This window comes from Malus domestica, chromosome 14 (genome assembly GCF_042453785.1).
Source record: "Malus domestica chromosome 14, GDT2T_hap1".
Lineage (NCBI taxonomy): Eukaryota > Viridiplantae > Streptophyta > Magnoliopsida > Rosales > Rosaceae > Malus > Malus domestica.
Window position 1 is genome coordinate 5,214,415 of NC_091674.1, and position 21,006 is coordinate 5,235,420.

Genomic DNA, 21,006 nt, shown 5'->3' on the forward strand with positions numbered 1-21,006 from the left:
TTGTTTGTAAAAAACGCTATATTCCTTATTAATTAGGGACACATGCTCTTAACTACTTAAGCTACAAGCTCCGGTGTTGGCTATCTTCAAACACTCAAAGCTCTTTGTTCGACACGTTTTGTATCCTTCAAAGTTCGGAGCCTTGAAGTACAAGATAAACTAAACATCTCCCAATGAAGAAACAGCTGCGGAAGAGTAGTCTACAAAACAAGCACTTGGATTTTCACAAGAAGACCATGGGCAATGGCTTCAAAAGTGCACGGGCACAGCGAGAACCCAAGGACGTTCAAGATCCTGCGGTCTTGTGCAAGTGGGTGAGCAAGTATGAGCACAAAATGCCATGATATTGCAAAAACATCGAGCAATCGAAGAAAAGAGCAAAACATCCACTAATAATAAAGTCCCATGCACCCATGGGAAGGGTGAGCAAAACGTACAAGGCGAAAAAGAACGAAAATACAAAAACGAAAAAGGATATCCACATCTTCTGCTGCTGGATATGATACAATAATTACGATGAGTCAACAGCTAGGCGAACTATTCGATGGGAAATCCAGCAACGTTCTAGTGTAAGACAAATCAGCAGGCACCTTACCTGTGTATTTTACATCGGTCTTGGAATCCTATGACCTAGATTGCAAACCCAATAGTCATCTTGTGCAAAAACAATGTGCTACCCCAATCGTGGAAGAGTGGAAGAACCACAAAATAAATGACACCAATGCAGTAGTTTCAAAGAAAGTAATCGGGTGTTCTACGGGTAACATCTGGCTCTCCTCTCCTCGGAGCTGGCTCAAACTGCAAAAACGTAAAGCATATTTTGAAGCACTCGCAAAATTTATCAAACTGTGCCTTACCACTTATTTACTTATGACCCTCTGTGTGTGTGTGAGTGAGTGAGAGAGAGGGGGAGACCGAGAGAGAATGAATACCTGAATGAAGGTATGGCCCCTGCAGTCATCGACTTCTAAAACAGAAGCCATGTTCCCGCAGCGATAGCAATAATTAGGTGCACTAAATATAGTAACCACCTTTTGTTCCTGTCCAAACAAAACAACGTTATATAAATAGACCTCATCCGCTGTGTACCAAAGTAGACGATAAAATATCCCCATTTTACAGATAAAAAATTACATGTGCCCAGTTGAATCCATCCATGACCAACTGATGAGCTCTTGCAATCAACTTTAAATTGTTTGTATGATTAAACTGTTCAGATATATCCTGCAAAAAGGAATCGAGTACTTTGACCAGTAAGAACTACATATTCCACAATGCAAACATCATATACAGTATATGTTAAGATGTCAATTAGAACTCTGGGCAGTGTAATATCTTCAAAAATAAGAGTCCAACGAAATATTTGATGTTACCTGGCCAAAAGTATATCCTGCACCGCGAGGCGAAATACCCCAACCACATCGGTCATCTGGGTCAGACCATAACAGATCACACATCGGCCCTTCATGTGGAACCTCTTGAACACGATCAAAATTCCTTATGTTATCAAGGTTTTCAATTGAAGGGGACAATCCACCATGCAGGCAAAATATTTCTGACTCGACCTAAGAAGGAGAAATAAGCACATAGGAGTATCATAATAGGAAATCCACATAAGTACTTCAGGAAGGCAAACTGAGACTTGCTCACTATCCACACTATTATTACAGTGAGCCCATCAATGGGTAAAAGTGAGTCTAAACAAGCAGCAAACAAACAGGATCAGCTCAAATTTTATAAAGAGAATCTGAAAAAGGTACATCTCTCCTAATTTTTATCTTCTATCAAGATTCAAGAATGTTAGTACTTGCAGTGTTTTGAACTACCGCTATTCTTCTCTAACACGGAAAAACATCTTGAAGAGTTGTCCACTAATTACTAAAGTGTGCTTAATAAATGAGCAAGGTGAAATTAAATTACAGAAAACCACAAAAGCAACTCAGAAATTTATTCTGTTTATGAAAATCGTCAATCCATCTGTATCCAAAGTAGTAACACATCATTTAATAGCAACCAAGTGGAAAACAAATACTCACCAATGCTGTCAGTGGAAAGTAGTCAAAAAGGTCAGTGAAGATCTTCCAAACATTGGCATTGCCATACCTGTAAGTGAATAATCAGACAATGCACTGTCATTGATTTGCCAGAGGAGCTAGAAGCAGATTGTTCTACATGCATAAATTGTTGGAAACCGCCACATAAACTACAATTTAATCTAAAACGCTAAAATACGACAAACTAAAACAATCTTTACATCACAATAGTAGATAGAAATGCCAAACCAGTACCCAAATGACGAACAAACAAGAGGCCTTAAGAGAATGATACAGAAGTGAAAGTCCATCAAGAGTGATAACCTCATGCTCTATTGCATCAGGTGTTGAACCATGCCACAAACACAAACAGACTACAGTAGGAAGGATTCAGCATAATCTAATAGAGGCTTCAAAAACTGCAGTGTCCTGTAATTATAAGAACTCAAGACTTCACATCTTGTTGAGACGATGATAAGAAACAAACCGAATGTTTTAAAGAGAAGCAGTTCCTGACAGATTGTTTCAAGCAATATTATGGCTAAATAGCATCTCGATAACATATATATGCAATAAATTAATATTAATATCTTCAATAAGGTCTTGCATAATTTGTGAGCTAGCACACCAGTTGGTTTGTTTATCATACATAAAGCTTATGCTAACCAGAAGAATAAAAACTTCATAAACCTTGATTGGAGTAGTACTAATATGCCTTCTATTGTAAACATGAAATGGTACTAATATTCCCTCAATTGATGAAATGGTACTAATATTCCTTCAATTGACCTCAGTCCAAGGCAGAAGAAGTATTCAGACTCACATGGAGTTTACATCCAGATCTGGGGTAGTAACTCCAAGGGACTTTAGCAAGTATTCATACTTGCTTGTTTGAGTCTTACTGTCCAATAATGAGTCCAATAGTCCCTAAGTTTCAATCCTCTTATTATTTGGTTTAACTAATGTAATTCCCCTTCTTCAATACCAATCATTTGTGGTTATGGATGTTTTCCTGCTTCCAACATGAAACTAATACAGTCATAAGTTACAAACCCATATCCATTGACATAGGCGTTCAAGGTAAGTAGTATTTTCAAAACATGGTTATTTAGCGTGCAGAATACTCACTTTCGGAGACACTCATCATAAAACCCATAAACCTGAGTAATCTGTGAAAAAAAAGAAATGAGTATGAAGTTATAATCCACCATAATGATTCCAGATCAATGTTCCAGCACAATTTAAACTTCACAAATGCAGGGTAAATTACAATGTTGTAAAAAACCAGCATTCAAAAAAAAAAAAAATGAAAAGAAATTTGAAGTTTGAACAGAATATACTTTTGTTTTCTACAGGCTCAATATTAGTTGTAACAAAATAAACAAAATATTAGCACATTTGCTGAAAGCAAAATGAAACCAGACAACATAAAATGGCGAAAGATAAAATACCTGGCGACTTTCATGGTTTCCTCTGAGAATAGTGATTCGCTGAGGATAACGCACTTTCAGGGCCACTAAGAGCTGGATGAATAAAATAGCCATTATCAGCAATAAATTTTGAAAGTGTAAAACAATAAAAAATTGCTAAACAAATTTCAGATGCCATGCATATTAAAGGAGGAATAATCCAGTTTCATCCTAAGCCGGTCAAAGTTGCCATTTGAAACAATTTGGTTTTGGCCCCTAAGGTATCGTTTGGTATGCAGACGGGATGGGACGGGACGGGACGGGACGGGACGGGACGGGACAAGACAGGACAGAACGGAGAGGGAGCAAAGATGCCCTCGGATGGAAACAAGGAGGAAGAAGAAGGAGACGGAGAAGTTATAATTTTGTGTTCCACGGATGTGGAACGAGTCGTTCCAGGGGGTGAGGTGGAATGAAAATTCACCCAAAACTTGTCCCATGGAACAGCACGTTCCACCCTTTTTAGGTGCACCAAACGTGGGACAGAACGCTCCGTCCCACTCCGTTCCGTCCCGTCCCACGTACCAAACGGTTCCTAAAAGAACTGTCTAGCCAAATTGTGACCGGCACCCTTATATGATGATCAACAAAGCACTCACCCCATATGCGAGCTGAATTTCATAGATTGTCACCCAGTTTCAAGAAAAATGGATTGACTGACAAAATAAGAGATAGTGACTTTTATTCAAATGTAAAGCATTCACATGAAAGTATACACACAGACATATGGTAGTATGGGAACAACTCTACAGCAGTACTTTTCATAATCGTAAGAAAATCCAAAAGATTGAGGGTTGCATACCGTCACAGTTTCAACAGAATAATAGCCGCGGTCCACATAATCTCCCATAAACAAGTAATTGGTATCAGGACACTGTCAAAGAAAATGATAAAATTAGAGCAAACCCTCAACAAGAATATTGGCAATAAAATCAACAACATGGCAGATACCAATGGGAGGAAAAAGAACAAGGTAAGCAGAACAAGTAAGGGAACAAATTTGAACACCACAAAATGATACAGATTAGGTCTAAGGGAAAGAGTTATAATTAATATAACAAGCAGCACTCGACAAAGTCAGTATCCATCATCTGAAATAGAAGAGTTGAATACAAAAAGGTCATAGTCAGAGCTGATACCTTCCCTCCAATTCGGAAAAGCTCTGCAAGGTCGTGAAACTGCCCATGAATATCTCCACAAATTGTCACTGGGCTTTTCACAGGCTGTAAGTACATGTAAATAAAAAATAATTAGTGTCTACCCATATAATTTGAAATGAAGAACAAAAATAACGCTTTTTACCATACAAAATGCAATAAACAGTGAAATATGTAATGTAAGACAAATATAACAAGAGACACTAAAGCCCAAAATCTTCACCTGAACATTGCTTTCTCCCATTAGAATTTCCTTTGCTTTTTCGCATAACATTCTCACCTACAATGAAGCAACGAAGAAGAGATCATGTACAGGTACTTTGATTAACTTTTTTACCAAGAGAAAATGGAGAAGATAGAAAATTGAGAACTTTTTTTGCACTCATTACAAAACTTCAAAAGGAAAAGAGTAGGAAGTAGATGTTGACGAGGAACGGTTCTGATACTGGTAAATCTTAAGATGCAAGTGCACCAATTGTGCAATCGTGACAATTTCAGAGTTTCCCATGTACAAAATCATCAAATTTCATTGCCTAACAATATTTACCCTATTTCCATTAAAAACTCTAAATACCGGGCATCTCCCTCCAAATCATGAGAAAATGATTCATACTAAAACTGCTTATGGCAAAACAAAAATTCCATATCAAAGAAACTTTTGTATCACTACTAATAGAGCTCATGAGTTGTCCCAAAAATTGGTAAACAAATCAAATGCACAAAAAATTTGAGACCAAGAAAGGCTTTTGATAATAATCACAATAAACAGAACCTGAATTACATCACTACAAACATTCAACTAGAAATCCCCCATTTGATCTCTAAGGAAACCAAGAAAAGTAAAGAACTTTTTCCCTCAAGAAAATACACACACAAAAATTCAACTAGAAATTCCAATCCCCACGGATCCAACAGCAAATCAAGAAACCCCATGATCCCATTTTCCCTCCCAAATTTTCCAGGCAACCAAACAGACACCAACCCAACCCTAATCCCCAAATTCCTCAATAAAACACCGCTCAATCACCAAAAGAAAGAAAACGAAGAATGTGTAACAGAACCTGTTGCTCCGAGAGTGGCTTGCACTGCATGAGTTGCTCGATCTGCTCGTTGAGATCGCTGTTCGTGTCCGACGATACCGAATTCACGCCCATCTTGCTTCTCTCAACTTCGAATTGGAAAATCGAATTGGGGATTTTATTGGTATCCGGATTAGGGAGGATTAGGGATAACCCTAACCCCAGATTAGGATATTGGTGCCAGTCCTCACACTCTGATCCTGCTTAAACCAGAGGTGGAGAGGACGGAGACAAATCTAAGGAGAGAGCGCGTGGAGGAGGGAAGTGAATTTGTAGGCTCTTCCGCTGCCACGCATTTATTGAATTACGTAATTGTCCCTCTGCGGTTTCAATTTTTAAACTGCATGCCCTTCGTTTTGTTCGTGTGGGCTTTCTCTTGCAATTGTGAGAGGCCCGGCCCAAACCCATGCTATCGGCACAACCCATGTTTAAAATATAGGGTCTCACACCGCTTGATCGTCAAATCGGATAAATTAAAGAAGATCAAATAACAAAAATTAACAAGGAATGTGTAAGAAGTAAAAATGGGTGTGTAGATATCACACTCCAAAATAAATTGGGAGCTACTAGACCCACCCACATTTCTTGTTTCCCCACCCTCCTTATTTTCCGCTATGAAACTGTATTAGGGTTAATTTTTAAGGAAAACTAATCAAAAGGACTTCAAAACTTTGAGTTTTAATAAAAATAAAAAAACCATGTTGTAAGTTTATTTAATGGTTAGTATAAAACCCACTTTTAAATGAGCTCAACTTAAATGGCCCAACCTAAATAACAAGTTGATTTGTCAATTTTGCCCCTAACGGTTTTAGGTTAACTTACATTAATTAATCTGTTAGTTTAGTTACTTTGAAATTAGCACAACCGACTCGAATGGCTCGTTTTTTTGCTAAAATGTTGCAGAGTTCTTCACTTTGTAGATTTTATTTTTTTTCGTGAATTGGGCGAAGGTTTTGAGATTCTATTTTTTTTTTGAAATCTTGATTTTTGTGTTGTTCGTTTAGGTCTTTCAAAGTAAGAATTATTCTTCAATTGAAGGTTCGTTAAAGGTTCTTAGATTTTTTTTTCTTCCAAAACTGAAGGTTCTGAGATTTTTTTTTGGATTCGTGATCTTTGTTGTTGTTCATTGTTTCACTAGAGTTATGTAATTGATTGCCGTTCTTCATAGTTTCGTTGTTTGGAGGTAATTGGCACTGCATTACAGGTTTTGAGATTCTAGTTTCATAGTTTTTTGAGTTTTTGCATTGATTGATATATTTTGTCTTAATTTGTGTTTAAATTACAATATATCAGGCAATTGATTCCTTTTTTTTTTTTTTTTTTTTTTTTGAAATTTTCAGTTTTGATCTTACTGTTTTGAAGACTTTGCAAGTAGTCTTGATTTGTTCATCACGCTGTATGTGTTTAATTTTTCATAAATAGTGGATGTAGTTTTATAATAGTTTCTGAAACAGTTATTATTATAGTACTTTTTAGCTTTTTAATTTTGTTTTAGAAATATTGTTAGTTTTTTTGTTCATTTTATGTGAATATGATTTATGAAATAGTTATTGTTTTGTTTTACAAATATTAGGTTTTGTTTTGCAACAGATTACTAAGCAGTTTTGGTTGTGTGTTACATTTTGTCTTTGTGTGTTTAATTTTCATAAATAGTGGATGTAGGTATTATACTAGTTTCTAAAACAGTTATTATTATAGTACTTTTTATCTTTTTTGTGAAATCTCGTCCCCGAAATTTCACTATTCATTACGTATCTCGTTATTACAAACGACTGAATACATGCGTAATAAAAATTGGAACTTGGAACCAAAAAATTTTTACAAAACAAGTATCGATCATTTTATTCAAAGTAGAGGGAAAAGATAATATCACTATATATAAAATATTAATGATAGAATAAAATAATAATAAAATAAGAAAGTGAGGAAGGGTGGAGAACCATCGAGAAAAAAAAAAGAAAAAAAAAGGAAAACGGGAGTAGGGGGAAATTGGGCGTGGGAAAAATGAGGGGTAGAAGCCATTTTCCTCTTCCTCCTTTACTCGCTTCACCCCTTGCAAACTATTTTCAACATAACTTCCTCATATGATAATGAAATCACACGAGGCTGGAAGCTATACTTGCGTAGCAAAGCCGTCTTCAATCTGATACCATACCCACTCTTTGAAAACCAGTGCACAAAGAAAAAAGGGTCCAAACATATCGACGTTTTCCGGCGACTTTTTCCTGATTCGACCAACCCTGCTGAAACCTAGCCTCGACCCAAGTGAAAATAATTGTTCTTTCACAGTGGGCTCTCCTCTAGCGTAAGTTTTATTTTTCCAAGGTGTTAACTTTCAGTTTTGGGATCAGTCCTTGATTTCAAATTTTAATTTGGTATTCTGCATGAATATTTAAGATGATACTTGTTGTATTGTTAAGGAGTTGAATCGGAACTAGGCAAGAAGGATTGGTTGCATATTTAGGGAAGAACCTTGAAATCCTAACCTCAATTTGGTTCTCTTTAGAAATGTAAGAGTTGGGTTTGTTTTATAAGTATCAATGTTATTCCCTAGTCGAGGCCATATACATTTGAATATTTTGTATGCCATATTTGTCCTGCACTTGAAGAACATTGTTGAATTTGAATGTGTTGTAGCCTAAGTTTGTGTAGATAATTAGAGTTCTAAAACTACTGAGTGGTTCTATATTTTTCCATGGCATTGTCAGATGCTGATGCTAAATACTTGATTGGACAATGCTATTACTAGAGTAGAATATGACTCTTGGTTTTGGTCATTGATTTATTGGTGGTTCTTTATTTCATTCTTTCAGCGGATGAAGAGCTTAAGACTGCTAGGAATTTATATTTTATTTTGAGGCACTTGGATAAACAGTTTGGTTTTCTATGTTAATCATTAAGAATCATTGATACGGTTTGGCTGGTGTACTAGTTACGAATAATTATTCGAATGTTATAGTTTAGGGATTTCATATTATTCTATGGCCAGAGAACTAGTTTCTTGATATCAAACATTATACCTATTCTCTAGTTGAATATAACTATGTTCTGAATTCAAGATCAATTTAATATGGTAGATCAGGTTCTTGTGGTTCGTTTGGCATGCTTATTTGATTAACTAGTGCAAATAAATGTTATCAAATTTAGTGAAGTTATAAATATATTGGATTCTATGTGAGGTGGTTGTTTTCAAACTATATGCTAAATACATAACTACTTATACAGAGAAAACCTAGGCAGCTAGTTTTATTTGCCTATATATCAAATTATACGTATCTTCCTCACTCAATTTCATTATATACTCCAATTGGATTAGTTCTAACGAACCATTTAATTTGCTATAACTAGTCCAGCTAGTTATTATTAGATTATAGTTATATTGTTGCTTTTTTATGTACTATTGACTTTGTATTGTGGTATACAATTTGAAAGGGGTATGCTTATAGTAGTTGATTACAATTATATCTAAAGTATATTGGTAGTAATGTCATGGCTGGTATAGATATCAATAGTTGATAGATCCAATTTGGTGTAATTACTATTCGATTGAGTACTTCACCTTTACACGTATCATGTTGTTTGTTTAAATGGTAGAATGATGTTCCATTAAACATATATATCTATACGCATGCCTATACTGAAACCAAAATCAAGTTGATGATTCACGTTCTGAAGCTATATGTATATATGTCTCATATGCCTAGACAAGCGATACAAAGAAAGCATATAGTTTGTAATAGTCATTATGATTATATGTTTATAATGTCTTGTGGTAGTCATAGGAGGTAGTCATAGGAGTTTAGTGAAGTGGTGAACTATGAATGACTTGATTCCTTTTTAGGGTACGTAGGCAGTCTAACGAGGAGGTTAGATGCAGCCATAAAATAAAAGAAAATGACTATGTGGTTAAATAATTGATTGTGTTGTGGTCTTGTCTCGGAGGCGGGACGTGATAGATAAACAGGAATATGGTGATGTCACGTGTCGATCTTAGACGTATGTTGGGATCGGGGCATGACATTTTTAATTTGGCTTGTGTTGCTTTTTTTTATAGAAATATTGTTAGTTGTTGGTTCACTTTATATGTATATGATTTTTTAAACAATTATTGTGTTGTTTTACAAATACTGTGTTACATTTTGTCGTTGTGTGTTTAATTTTCATAAATAGTGGATGTAGTATTATAATAGTTTGTGAAACAGTTGTTATTATAATACTTTCTAGCCTTTTTAATTTTGTTTGTGATGTTTTGTCTTAGAAATATTGCTAGTTTTTGGTTCATTTTATATGAATGTGATTTTCTGAAACAGTTGTTGTTTTGTTTTACAAATATGAGGTTTAGTTTTGCAACAGATTATTAAATAGTTTTTGTTGTGTTTTATATTTTGTCTTTTTTTGTTATATGTATATAATGACACACCTCGACCGAGATCGAGGCATGCTGGCCGTCACATGAGGGTGACGTAGCCATGTGCACTGTGCGGAAGCACTAACAATAATGGAGAGTACAAATAAATAAGAACAAACTTAAAAGAGTACTAGCTAAGATAAGTGCTAGGGTATGAGTGAAAATACAATCAGAGCGTAAGTAGCCTAAGTTCAGTCCATAAAACAAGTATTAAACAAACGACACCCAAATATGTCATACATTGTGATAGTATATTAGAACCTCCGTTCAATCCTCGTGAACCACCAACGAACAAGCTTACCTAAAACTTGGAGGGGCGCAAAACAGAAAGTGTGAGTGGGCAAAAACAAAACTTTTCAAAACCATTTCATTTATCAAATGCTTTAACCCCTAGCCGTAAAACATGTATAATTTTCCCAGAAATAGAATAAAATATATATATTTTAAATCATGCTTCACATATCTATATTCATAAGAATGCCATGCCAAATATATAACAAAATGAGTAACTCAGGTGAAAATAAGTTCATGGAAAAACATCATATTAGTACGGTTTAATTCATAGCTCATTGAATAAATCTAGCCGGAGTCACCAAAGGTGACCTATACGGCACTACATCTGCACATGAGTCGGAACCACCTGTAGTAGTCTGTATGACAGGACTGGGTGTAATATAGTTATGCTTAATGCTACACTCTCATGATAGCTGTGTAATAAATCGCTAGTCGTCTACGAGTCGGAACCACCTATAGTAGTCTGTACGACAAGATTGTACACCTAAATTAGATCCAATGTGAGCATATGGTGCAAGATGTGACATTATATACAGGCATGTGCCATATCTCTGACTAAATCACTAACACCAGGGTACAGGTGTATGAGCTCAATGTTTCTCAATTAATCACAACCGTTATTCACATTCACAATTCATAAACTCATATGGAACTTACCTGAGCGTCCACAGCACCACAATTATATATATATATATATATATATATATATATATATATATATATGCAAACATCATATGCATATTCTAAATGTAAAACATTTGGCATGGCAATTTAAATCATAACTCATTTTACTGCATTTTCTGTGAAAGATACCAAGCATATACATATATACTGAAAACCAAAAGCCCACTCACTGGTATGTCGAAGGGTCAAAGCCCCTGAGCCACCCTTGACTGCGCTCGTCCTCGGGGTAGGTCTCCCCTATATGCGAAACAACTATAAATACGTTAATTTAAAGCACATAAACAAAACTAACTAATAACTTCTCAAACATTGCTCAAATGAGATGTTTAAATATACTAAAGTGATCTGCTCAACCTCACAAACATCCCCATATTTTTAGAAGAATTTTCCGACCACCCACGCGCCATCACGCGCCGCCCAAGCGCAAGCCCGTGTCAGGCACACTGATGGAACAGTTAACGCCGTTAGAGAATATTCCGTCAAAAGTAGCATATTCCGTTAAAACTAACTTGATGCTGTTAGAATATTCCGTCAAACTTGACAGAATATTTTTTGTCTTCTTCCTTCGAACTCCAGTGACTGTCGCCGTTGTAAAAAAATTGGGAAATTGTCAAACCTTAATATCTCAGTCCATACCAAGGTTCTAAAAAACGCCAGACGCTAGTCAGGGGGCGGGCTAGCGCCTAGCGCCTAGGCTGCTAGGCGGAATCTAGGCAGGCGCCTAGATGGATTTAGGTAAATTTCTTGTATATCTTGTAAATAAGTGCATATTAACACTTACCAAAAATTATACTTGTATGAAATCCATGGATAAGATAATACAAAAAATGATAAAATGCAAAAATAGTATTCAACAAGTCCAAAATTTAAAAACACATTAAGCATATATGTCATATAACCATAGTGAGGAGTATTGTAGGATGATAAATGTACAACAAGTTCACAATTTTAAACCACTTAGACTTAGATAGGATTTTTTATTTTATTTTTAATTTCATAAAAAAAAACCGCCTAGCCCCGCCTAGCCCACCTAGCCTGCCTAGAGCTGATCCGATTTTTCCAACCGATTTGCAAGAAAACGCCTCAGATCACCACCGCCTAGGCCGTTTTTTAGAACAGTGGTCCATACACAACCAAAATCCATGAAATTTGTACCAAAATGAAGCTTACAATGAGTAGAACAAAACCTTACCTTTCAAAAGTCCTAAAACTGACGGAAACTCGTTGGAAAATCCCTCGATAATCTGGCTAAACCTGCAACTCGTCAAAACTCAAATTCCCGACGTCTAAATCACTTCATTTTTCTTCTTCGAGCTTCATGAAGACGATCTAAAGCTTCCTATAACCTTAGAATCTTCCAAAAACTCCACATTTACGTGTGCATGAACAATACCTCGAATCTGGGTTTTTGGTTTTCGTGTTTTCCGACGGCTTTGCGTCCTAAAAATGGTACCACTCGACTCCTAAGCTTGTAAGGAGTCCAAAGACACCAACCAAAACCTCGATCCGCGACTGGTTGAAGGGTTTTGAGGTTGACCATACGGTTTATATAGAAATGGAAGGAAATCTGAGAGGAAGAGAGAGAAAGGGTCAACGGGTATGTTTGTGTGGGTGTGTGTGTGTGGTCTAGTTTGGGTCACAACTAAAAACAAAAGAAAACTTAGTCTTAATTGGGTCCAAACAATTAGGACTTCAGATAATTGGCCCATTTTACACACTCACAATCCAACGCTCAAGGGCAAAACCGACATTTTACACCATCGATAAAAATAATTCGGGACAGGTTGTCACATATAATATTTGTGTACTAATGTTTTTTTATTCATTAGTTATGGAGAATTGTAAACTAGCTCAGTTTACATATGATGGTTTATCCGTTGTTAGTTCTATTTCATCAACTTCTACAATCAATCAGATTTGTATTGGTATTTGTTATAGGTTTAAGGGTTTGAGACTTGGTTGGTTTGAGTTGTGATATGCTTTGAATGAAGATCCTACTTGTCTTCTAGATTGTGAAGTTGATGTTATGAATATGTTGAAGGTTCTTGATGTTGTTGGAAAATCCATCATAGAAATATTGGTTATTGATAAATGTGATGGTTCTACATTTCAGTTACCTACGGAAAATATATCTTCATTTTGCCATATATCAAACTCTATGATTGTTGTTAGTGAAAATGATCAATTAGGGAAGTATAGTTCTCATGGTCATGTGAATGAAATGATTATATATAATATGAGAGGCAAGTTTTTAGGGGACGTTGTGTTGATTTCTGAGATAGGTTGAAGTTTTCTGTTGAATGTGGTTTTGATTTGAAATATTTGAAGAATGATAAAAATCGCCTGATGGTTGTCTTTGACATGTGTATGCATCCAAGTGTGATATTAATGACTTTTTCGTTATTCAGAAGTTGCATAATGTGCATACATGCAAGAGTATGATTCGAAAGAAGGAAAACAAAATTATTGGACGACAGTTTGTTGCTTCTCTCATCAAGGACAAAGTTCAATCAAATCTTCTTATTAAACCAAAGAAGATTATTTCACACTTAAAACAATTTTTTGGATTAGATATTGATTATGCTACTACATACTTTGGCAAAGAGAGTAGTTTTTGAACTAAATGGTGATGATGTTGATGCTTATAAGTTCTTGCCTTTGTTGAATGTGTCGGTTCAAGCAATCCCGGTTCTGTGTTTGAGTTTGAAGTTGTACCCAAGACCAATAGATTTCTTCGTTTGTTTATTGCTTATAATGCATGGATAAAAGGTTTCATGGTTTGTCGCCTGATGTTATTCATTGATGGTACTTTTATCAAGAGCAAATACAAGGGCACACTTCTATCTTGCTATGCAAAAAATGGGAACAACAGTGCGTTAATACTTTCTGACTTTACATTCAATATTATTTGTTTTTTTGTATTTTTTTTTGTGCAAAAACTTTTCATAAATAGTTAAAGCACAGTTTTACGAAATAGTGCCATGACTTTTATACTAGTAGTTCTATCACAGTTTGATAAGTAGTTGACAATTGACTTTATTTATTTCTTTTTGTTGTGCATAGATATGTGATTTTATTATTAAATAAAGGAAAAAAGTTGCAAATATACTTCAAACACAGTTTAAGAAATAATTTAATTGGAGTTTCAGAAGTAGTTTATATTTTGACAGTACATTTTCCTTTTTGTTGTGCAGAGATTTTTGAGGTTGCTTATGCTATTGTTGATTCAGAAAATAGCAAATTGGAGATGGTTCTTGTCAATATTATCTGGTTTATTGAGGCCTCAGGATAGGGTGATCACGTTTATGTCAGATAGACATGATGATATTTTGAAAAGCGTTGCAGAATTCTTTCCTGAGTCTCCACATTCATTTTGTATTGTTCATTTGAAACAAAATGTCAGTACTTTATTTTCAAAGGCGGCTGGTGAATGACTAAAGACGAAAATGATGAATCATTTAGCAAATTGTGCATAGGGGTGGGCACGGTGCTGTTCAATGCGGTTCCACCCCTAAATCGAAACCGAAACCGACAAATATTAATGGTTCAGTTCGGTGTGGTTCCGCTTAAATTTATTACTAGAACCGTACGGTTAGGTCTACACTGGTTCCAAATCGATTCTTGCCGATTTACAGTTCCGAATACTAAATTATTTGATTCAATGGCAAAGGCATCTTATTTCCCACCAAATGGACCTTGATTGAAATGAACTAGGCAATATAGAAGAAACTAATTTATAATTTAGGTTGATAGTATATTGTTGAATATTATTCAACATTGCATTAGCCAAGACAACTGTTGCCCAAATTTATCCAATCTAAGCATACTGCATTGATAAATCATGTTGGGCAGTTCAACATAATTTCCTTTCAACTAATTAGTGACCAAGGATCTAAAAAAGACCAACAACATTCTTCATTCACTTTTCAACATCAAATAGTGAGAGACAATATTGAAATTATTTATGTTTCCATATGTTTGACTGCTAAGATTTGAGCTTATTGATAAAAGTGATTGCATATGATAAAAGCACAATAATTAAGATTTGAATGGTTTCATTGTTGATAAGTCCAAATCGAAAGTTATAATCAAGTAATGCAGTTAACTCTGCTATAGCTATGAAAGCTTACGAGACGATCAACAAGCAAATGATGCCAAGCAATTGAAATCTGTTCCTCTTAATGTAATTGTGACAGAGAAACCAATCGATGAGATAAACTGGGACCAACTTATATTCCTATGACACCTGAAAGAATCATCATTTTGTCAAGCTACCTCTATTAGTTTTCACACACTTTATATAAAGCATATTAGACCATTTCATCATTGAGAGAAATATAAGACACGTTAATGTGTGCAGTTGCTATCTTCTGCAATAGAATAGAAGTTTGCTTCATATAAGACTTATTGTAAATGCAACTAAACAAGTCATGAGTAACCAGAGATTGCTTTAAAATTACAAAGACACAACAATCTTAGAATCAGGATGGCAATATCAGGTAAATGTCAAACACATGCCATCTTTTGTTTATCTTTAACCCCATCATCCCTTTCACGATCTCTATCCTTATCCATATCTTCTACCTTCATTGATCTGGGTAAATGTCCTTCATTCCACAAGGATTTTGTGATAAATTAAGAATTAAGAGTTGGTTTGCAAGTCTATAGACAAAGTACAAAATATTTATTAAAAAACTACAAATTAACCCTCAAATCAAATTAAAAACAGAAAAGGAAAAAGAAAATGGTTCTGTTGAAGACCGTGTCAGTGCTCGAACTCTTATGATAAGCTAAGAGGATGATCTAACTTATATGGAATAAAAAAAGGGAACAAATCATGTTATGTACTTTTACTCATGATGCTAGCAAGGAACCCATCTGCAGGACATGACTCAATTAGATAGTGTTAATCACCAGGGCTGGTCCTGAGTATTTTGGTGCCCGGGGCGAACGCTCAAAATATGCCTTTTTTTTTAAATACAAGAACATATATTAAAATAAATATCTAAAGAGGGTTGGAATTTAATCGAAGTTGGGAGACTAGACCCTCATGCTTATATTATATTACCTTGAAGAAAAAAACATACAAGGGGACATAATACCTAAACGCCGACCATCAAAAGCAAAATCATATTCAACCACTCCAAGCAAAACTCTCTTGAAATTTCAACCTATAAAAAATCATCTTCTTCATTTATTGAAGTAAAATCATCAATTATATTATCATAATTCAAGTCTCCAAATGCATAAAATTGCTAATTTATTTAGACTACCTTGAGTCATAATAGTCACAAGTAAGATTTTAATAATTTTAATTTTGAAAAATTTATCAAATTATAATTCCAATATATATATTATAAAAAATACTAACCTATCATTCCAATATATATTAAAAAAAATCATTAACATATCAATTATCATTGCACATATCATTCCAACTATATAATAGAAAATTATTAATATATATTATGAAAAATACCTAATATTATCAACCTAAGCTAGCAAACCATGCCAATCTGAAATTCGTAGAAGAGGAGTTTTGCAATTTGTAGTCACCAATCGGGTTTTGCAGACGACTCAAAATACAGTCTCACATTTGGCTGCAAAATGGAGCCATAAATACATTATCAAACTGCAATAAAAAATAAATCCATTAAAAAGAAAGAGGCCAAATCGGAGGAGAGGTCAAACCGCAATCATTCCAACAAACATATATTGTAAAAATTAGTAAATTACTAAGAAAAGAGTCGGAAAACCCAATATATAAAATAGAATAATGCCTCTCGTCCAAAAAAATATATAGAATAATACCTAATAATGACTCTATGATCTGTGAGGTGTCACGATTCGACTTCCAAGTTGTGAAGAGAAGAGTCAGACTCAGAAGACGCGACTTCTGGGTTTGCAAATTTTTATTTTTTTTTATTTTTTTCTTATATATCCCCATACTTGTTAGTATAGCAAATTTGGGTGCCCCATAAAATTCTGGGCCCTGGACAGTTGCATTGTCTGCACTGGGCCAGGGCCGGGCCTGTTAATCACACATATATAGTGCAGGTAAAAGAGAATGGAAAACCAGTGAAACTTAACCATATTCCTAATCTCAAATATGAGAAAAGATAGAGAAAATACCAAGGAGGAAGGACGAAGGACGAAGAGTCGTGAACTGTCGCAAAGGATGGATGATGAAGGCCATCACATAGAGCTGAGGTTGTGGGCTACCTAAGGAATCAATGATATTTTTGGATGAGAGGCCATGAGTGAGGGTTAGCTATGTGAAATCGGGGAATATGGATGTGAGGTTGTGTGAGTGAGGTGAGGGTGAGGTGAGTGAGCCCTAATTGAGATGGGATCCACTGCTTTGCAACTTGGTGAAACTAATTTTTCAACCTATTATACCATGACATGTGTGTATATAATTTATTTATTATTAATACAACGGTTCGGTTCGATTACGGTCGGTTCTTGTTCATTCAAAACCGGAATCGAAATCGGTTTGAACCGGTCTAGTTCGATTTTTGACTCAAAGTTGACTTTTCGGTCAACACAGTTTTTTTCGATTTTTTTTCATACAGTTTGATGTGGTTTTGCGGTTTGGTGGTTTTTATGCCCACCAGGTATGCATGTACTTCATCTGATTTTGATGATCGCATGACGGAATTCAAGGATAACTAATAATAGCATATGAAGATTTTTTTGTCTGATTTACCGAAAGAGAACTATGCTATTGCCCATTTTCCTGATAAAAGATGGGGATCGATGAGCAATGCACTTTCAGAATCTTTTAATACCATAGCGTCGAATAGTCATTGTATGCATTTATGGATCTTCTTGAAGATATTAGAGTTCAGCTGATGATTAGTATGGTTGAGAAGAGGATATTTGTCAGACTATTCATACAATTTTGTGGCCAAAGAAAGAAAATGAGATGAAGTTGTTGTTGAAGGACGACATGCATTAGAAGATTAATCATTCAGATGTAGATGTTTTTGAAGTTAGGACGGAATGAAATCGGTTTGTTATTTGTTTGGACGATAGGACTTGCTCTTATGTGCAATGGCAACATAATGGTTTTCCATGTTCTCATGCATTGCAACTGTTGCAACATAATAGTCGTGATGTATTTGAGTATGTTAATGATTACTGGAAAGCAGCTTTAATCGGGAAGACCAAAGAAAAGGTGTGAGGCCTCCAATTACGAAGATTCTGTCTGGAAGACCAAAGAAAATTAGGATTAAATATGCTTGTGAAATCAGTGGGACTAAGAAGACCATCATTTGTAGCAGGTGTGGATGTTCTGAACATAACAAGGTTTATGTAAAGTTGTTATACAAGATGATTGATATTTTGAGAGATGAGAGTTTATGGGTGATATGTAATAGATTTTCATTTTGGAGACTGATTATTTTTGTTTTGAATTGATGTTTTGGAGGATGTAACTCTAGTTTTAGAACTTTGTTTGATTATTTCCAGTTTGTACGAAACAATGTATTAAGTTTGATAAACAGTTAATACATAGCCAAGTTTATGGCTTGTGGTTTCAATATCTGTTTACTATTTTGTTTAGTTTTGAAATTAGTTGATAGTTATTTGCAATGGCTTTATCATAAACTCATAGTATGTAATATGAGGTTTATTTGATTTTGATGAAACAAATTTTTCAGTTTAATAGACAATTGTTTTTTGTTATGAAATAATGTTGCCAGTTTCATCAATAGTTGTTATTTTTTCGCCATTTTTGTTGTCCAACATACATTTTTACAAAGAAAATTAAATGAAACCTTAGATTATTATATATATGTGAACCCACATTAACACTAAACTTGAACAATAACATCAAGACTTAGTCACAACCCTCTCCGTTTTTCAAAAGTCCACCTTAACTTGATATTATTAAATTAATTACTAGATGATGATCCAAGCATGATGCTAACTAATAATTATGACTCATTTATTTTCAAAATGGTACATCTATAAAGTATACTTTTGTATTTCATCAAATCGTTGAGATGCAATTTTAAGAATTAATCATGGAATGTTTTAGTTGGCATGTCATTTTTTTGAATGGGACACGTCGAGATACCTTACTAAAAACCTAATCACTGATAAAATGAATACCTTACTAAAAAAAAAGAGATCAATACGCATATTGGCATCTTATCGAACTATCAATAATTATTTTCCATATTGATCTATTGATACTTCTTAAGATGAACTATCAATAATTATTTTCCATATTGATCTATTGATACTTCTTATCATCATGTTAATTTGTAAGTTATGTGACATGTTATGGCTTTTGGATGACAAACTTAATCACTGATATACAGTTGTTCTTTTTTTACGAAATAATGTCGATAATTTTAGAAATAGTTGCCTATGTAGAAATAGTAATACTTATTTTTAGAAAAAAAAAAGGCCAATGTTTATGGTTTTAACATCTTATTAATGTTATTTTGCTATATAATTTTAGCCATGTTGTTGTTCAACATACATTTATATAAACCAAACTGCATGAAATTTTAGATTATGAAATGTATATGAAACCAAATTAACTCTAAACTTGAACAGTATGTATTACATGTGAAACCACATTAAAACTAAGTTGTACTTTTAAGAAGTAAATGCACATCAAAATTACATATAATCTATATTATGAACTTTAATTCTAATGTCCAATGCTTGTGAGTGTCTGTGAGATTTTGATAAATGCTTCTTGTTCCTTGGTCCAGCTAAATTTATGGTTCATCAAATTGGTGACGATATATTTGCATGCCTTTTTAACTTGGTAATCTTTGATACTTCCTTGAACTTTCTGGTTGTTTGAGAGTTGACCAATGAAGCTTATCATGTATAACTCGCAATGTGACCTGAATTTATAAATATATTCAAGTTGTGAATGAATATGAGGATTGAAGAAAAATGAAGCTTGTTATAGATATGCTAGAAAAACAAAAATAAAAACAAATCAAAACATACTTTTTCTAGAACTATATGAAAATTTTACATTGTTTCTTAAATTGCAGAAAACACAAGTGTATGTAGAAGTAGAATTGTTGTAATTTTTTTATTTATTTATGAAGTTGATTTTTGTTGTGCACATGTTCTGTCTTCATTGACTTGGAATTCAAATTCACTTTTGATGGAATTGATTTTCTTCATTATGTTTTGAGTTGAATCCATAAGATTTGTATCACTGCTTATTGATTCTCTTGCCTTGTCAAGCCAATACTAGACGAAGTTTCCTTGCATAAAATTGTAGAGATCAATAATATACTTATTTTTTAAGTAAATATGATAGAGTTTTTTTAGGGATTGTTCGTTGTTTTACTTACCATTATTGTTACATTTTCCCAGTAATAATCAAATTCTAGATCTTCATCTTTTGAACTTTGTCAAATAGAATTGTAATGTGTTATTTTGTAGTGTTGGTGTCCAAAACTACTAAGGATAAGTGGTTGTAATGAAACAATGGGGAAACAAATCTTTGATACTTGTCTATATTGGTCCATCAATTGTCTATATAGCTTGTAACATCCCATATCACCCAAGAGAGTGATCTTTAAATGTATATTCTCATCCCTACCTAGCACGAGGCCTTTTGGGAGCTCACTGGCTTCAGGTTCTGTAGGAACTCCGAAGTTAAGCGAGAAAGAGGCCAGAACACTCCCAAGATGGGTGACCCACTGGGAAGTTGTTCGTGAGTTCCCAAAAATAAAACCGTGAGGGAATGATAAGCCCAAAGCAGACAATATCGTGCTACGGTGGTGGAACGGGCCCAGGATGTGGTGGACCCGGGTCGGGATGTGACAATTGGTATCAGAGCCAATCCCTGGCCGGAAGTGTGCCGATGAGGACGTCGGGCCCCTAAGGGGGGTGGAT

General features: G+C 34.7%; 1 protein-coding gene across 1 annotated transcript; it reads right to left on the bottom strand.

Moving 5' to 3' along the window:
* Nucleotides 1-365: 365 nt before the first annotated feature.
* On the bottom strand, nucleotides 366-6,048 carry LOC103434391 (serine/threonine-protein phosphatase PP2A-4 catalytic subunit). The gene is made up of 11 exons (XM_008372723.4): nucleotides 5,721-6,048; nucleotides 4,883-4,939; nucleotides 4,642-4,725; nucleotides 4,305-4,376; nucleotides 3,485-3,556; nucleotides 3,162-3,202; nucleotides 2,037-2,103; nucleotides 1,374-1,565; nucleotides 1,135-1,224; nucleotides 933-1,040; nucleotides 366-798 (listed from the first exon to the last, which is right to left on the bottom strand). The coding sequence occupies exons 1-11, from the start codon at nucleotides 5,811-5,813 to the stop codon at nucleotides 733-735; spliced, it is 942 nt and encodes a 313-aa protein (XP_008370945.1). The 5' UTR covers nucleotides 5,814-6,048; the 3' UTR covers nucleotides 366-732.
* Nucleotides 6,049-21,006: the final 14,958 nt, after the last annotated feature.

Bases quoted from the DNA above. Each gene is read 5' to 3' on its own strand.
- LOC103434391 (XM_008372723.4), bottom strand. From the start codon at position 5,813: ATGGGCGTGAATTCGGTATCGTCGGACACGAACAGCGATCTCAACGAG. The intron at 3,557-4,304 runs GTATGCAACCCT...TTATTCATCCAG, and splicing joins ATTCTGTTGAAACTGTGACG to CTCTTAGTGGCCCTGAAAGT. The intron at 1,225-1,373 runs GTAACATCAAAT...TCCTTTTTGCAG, and splicing joins CAGGATATACTTTTGGCCAG to GATATATCTGAACAGTTTAA.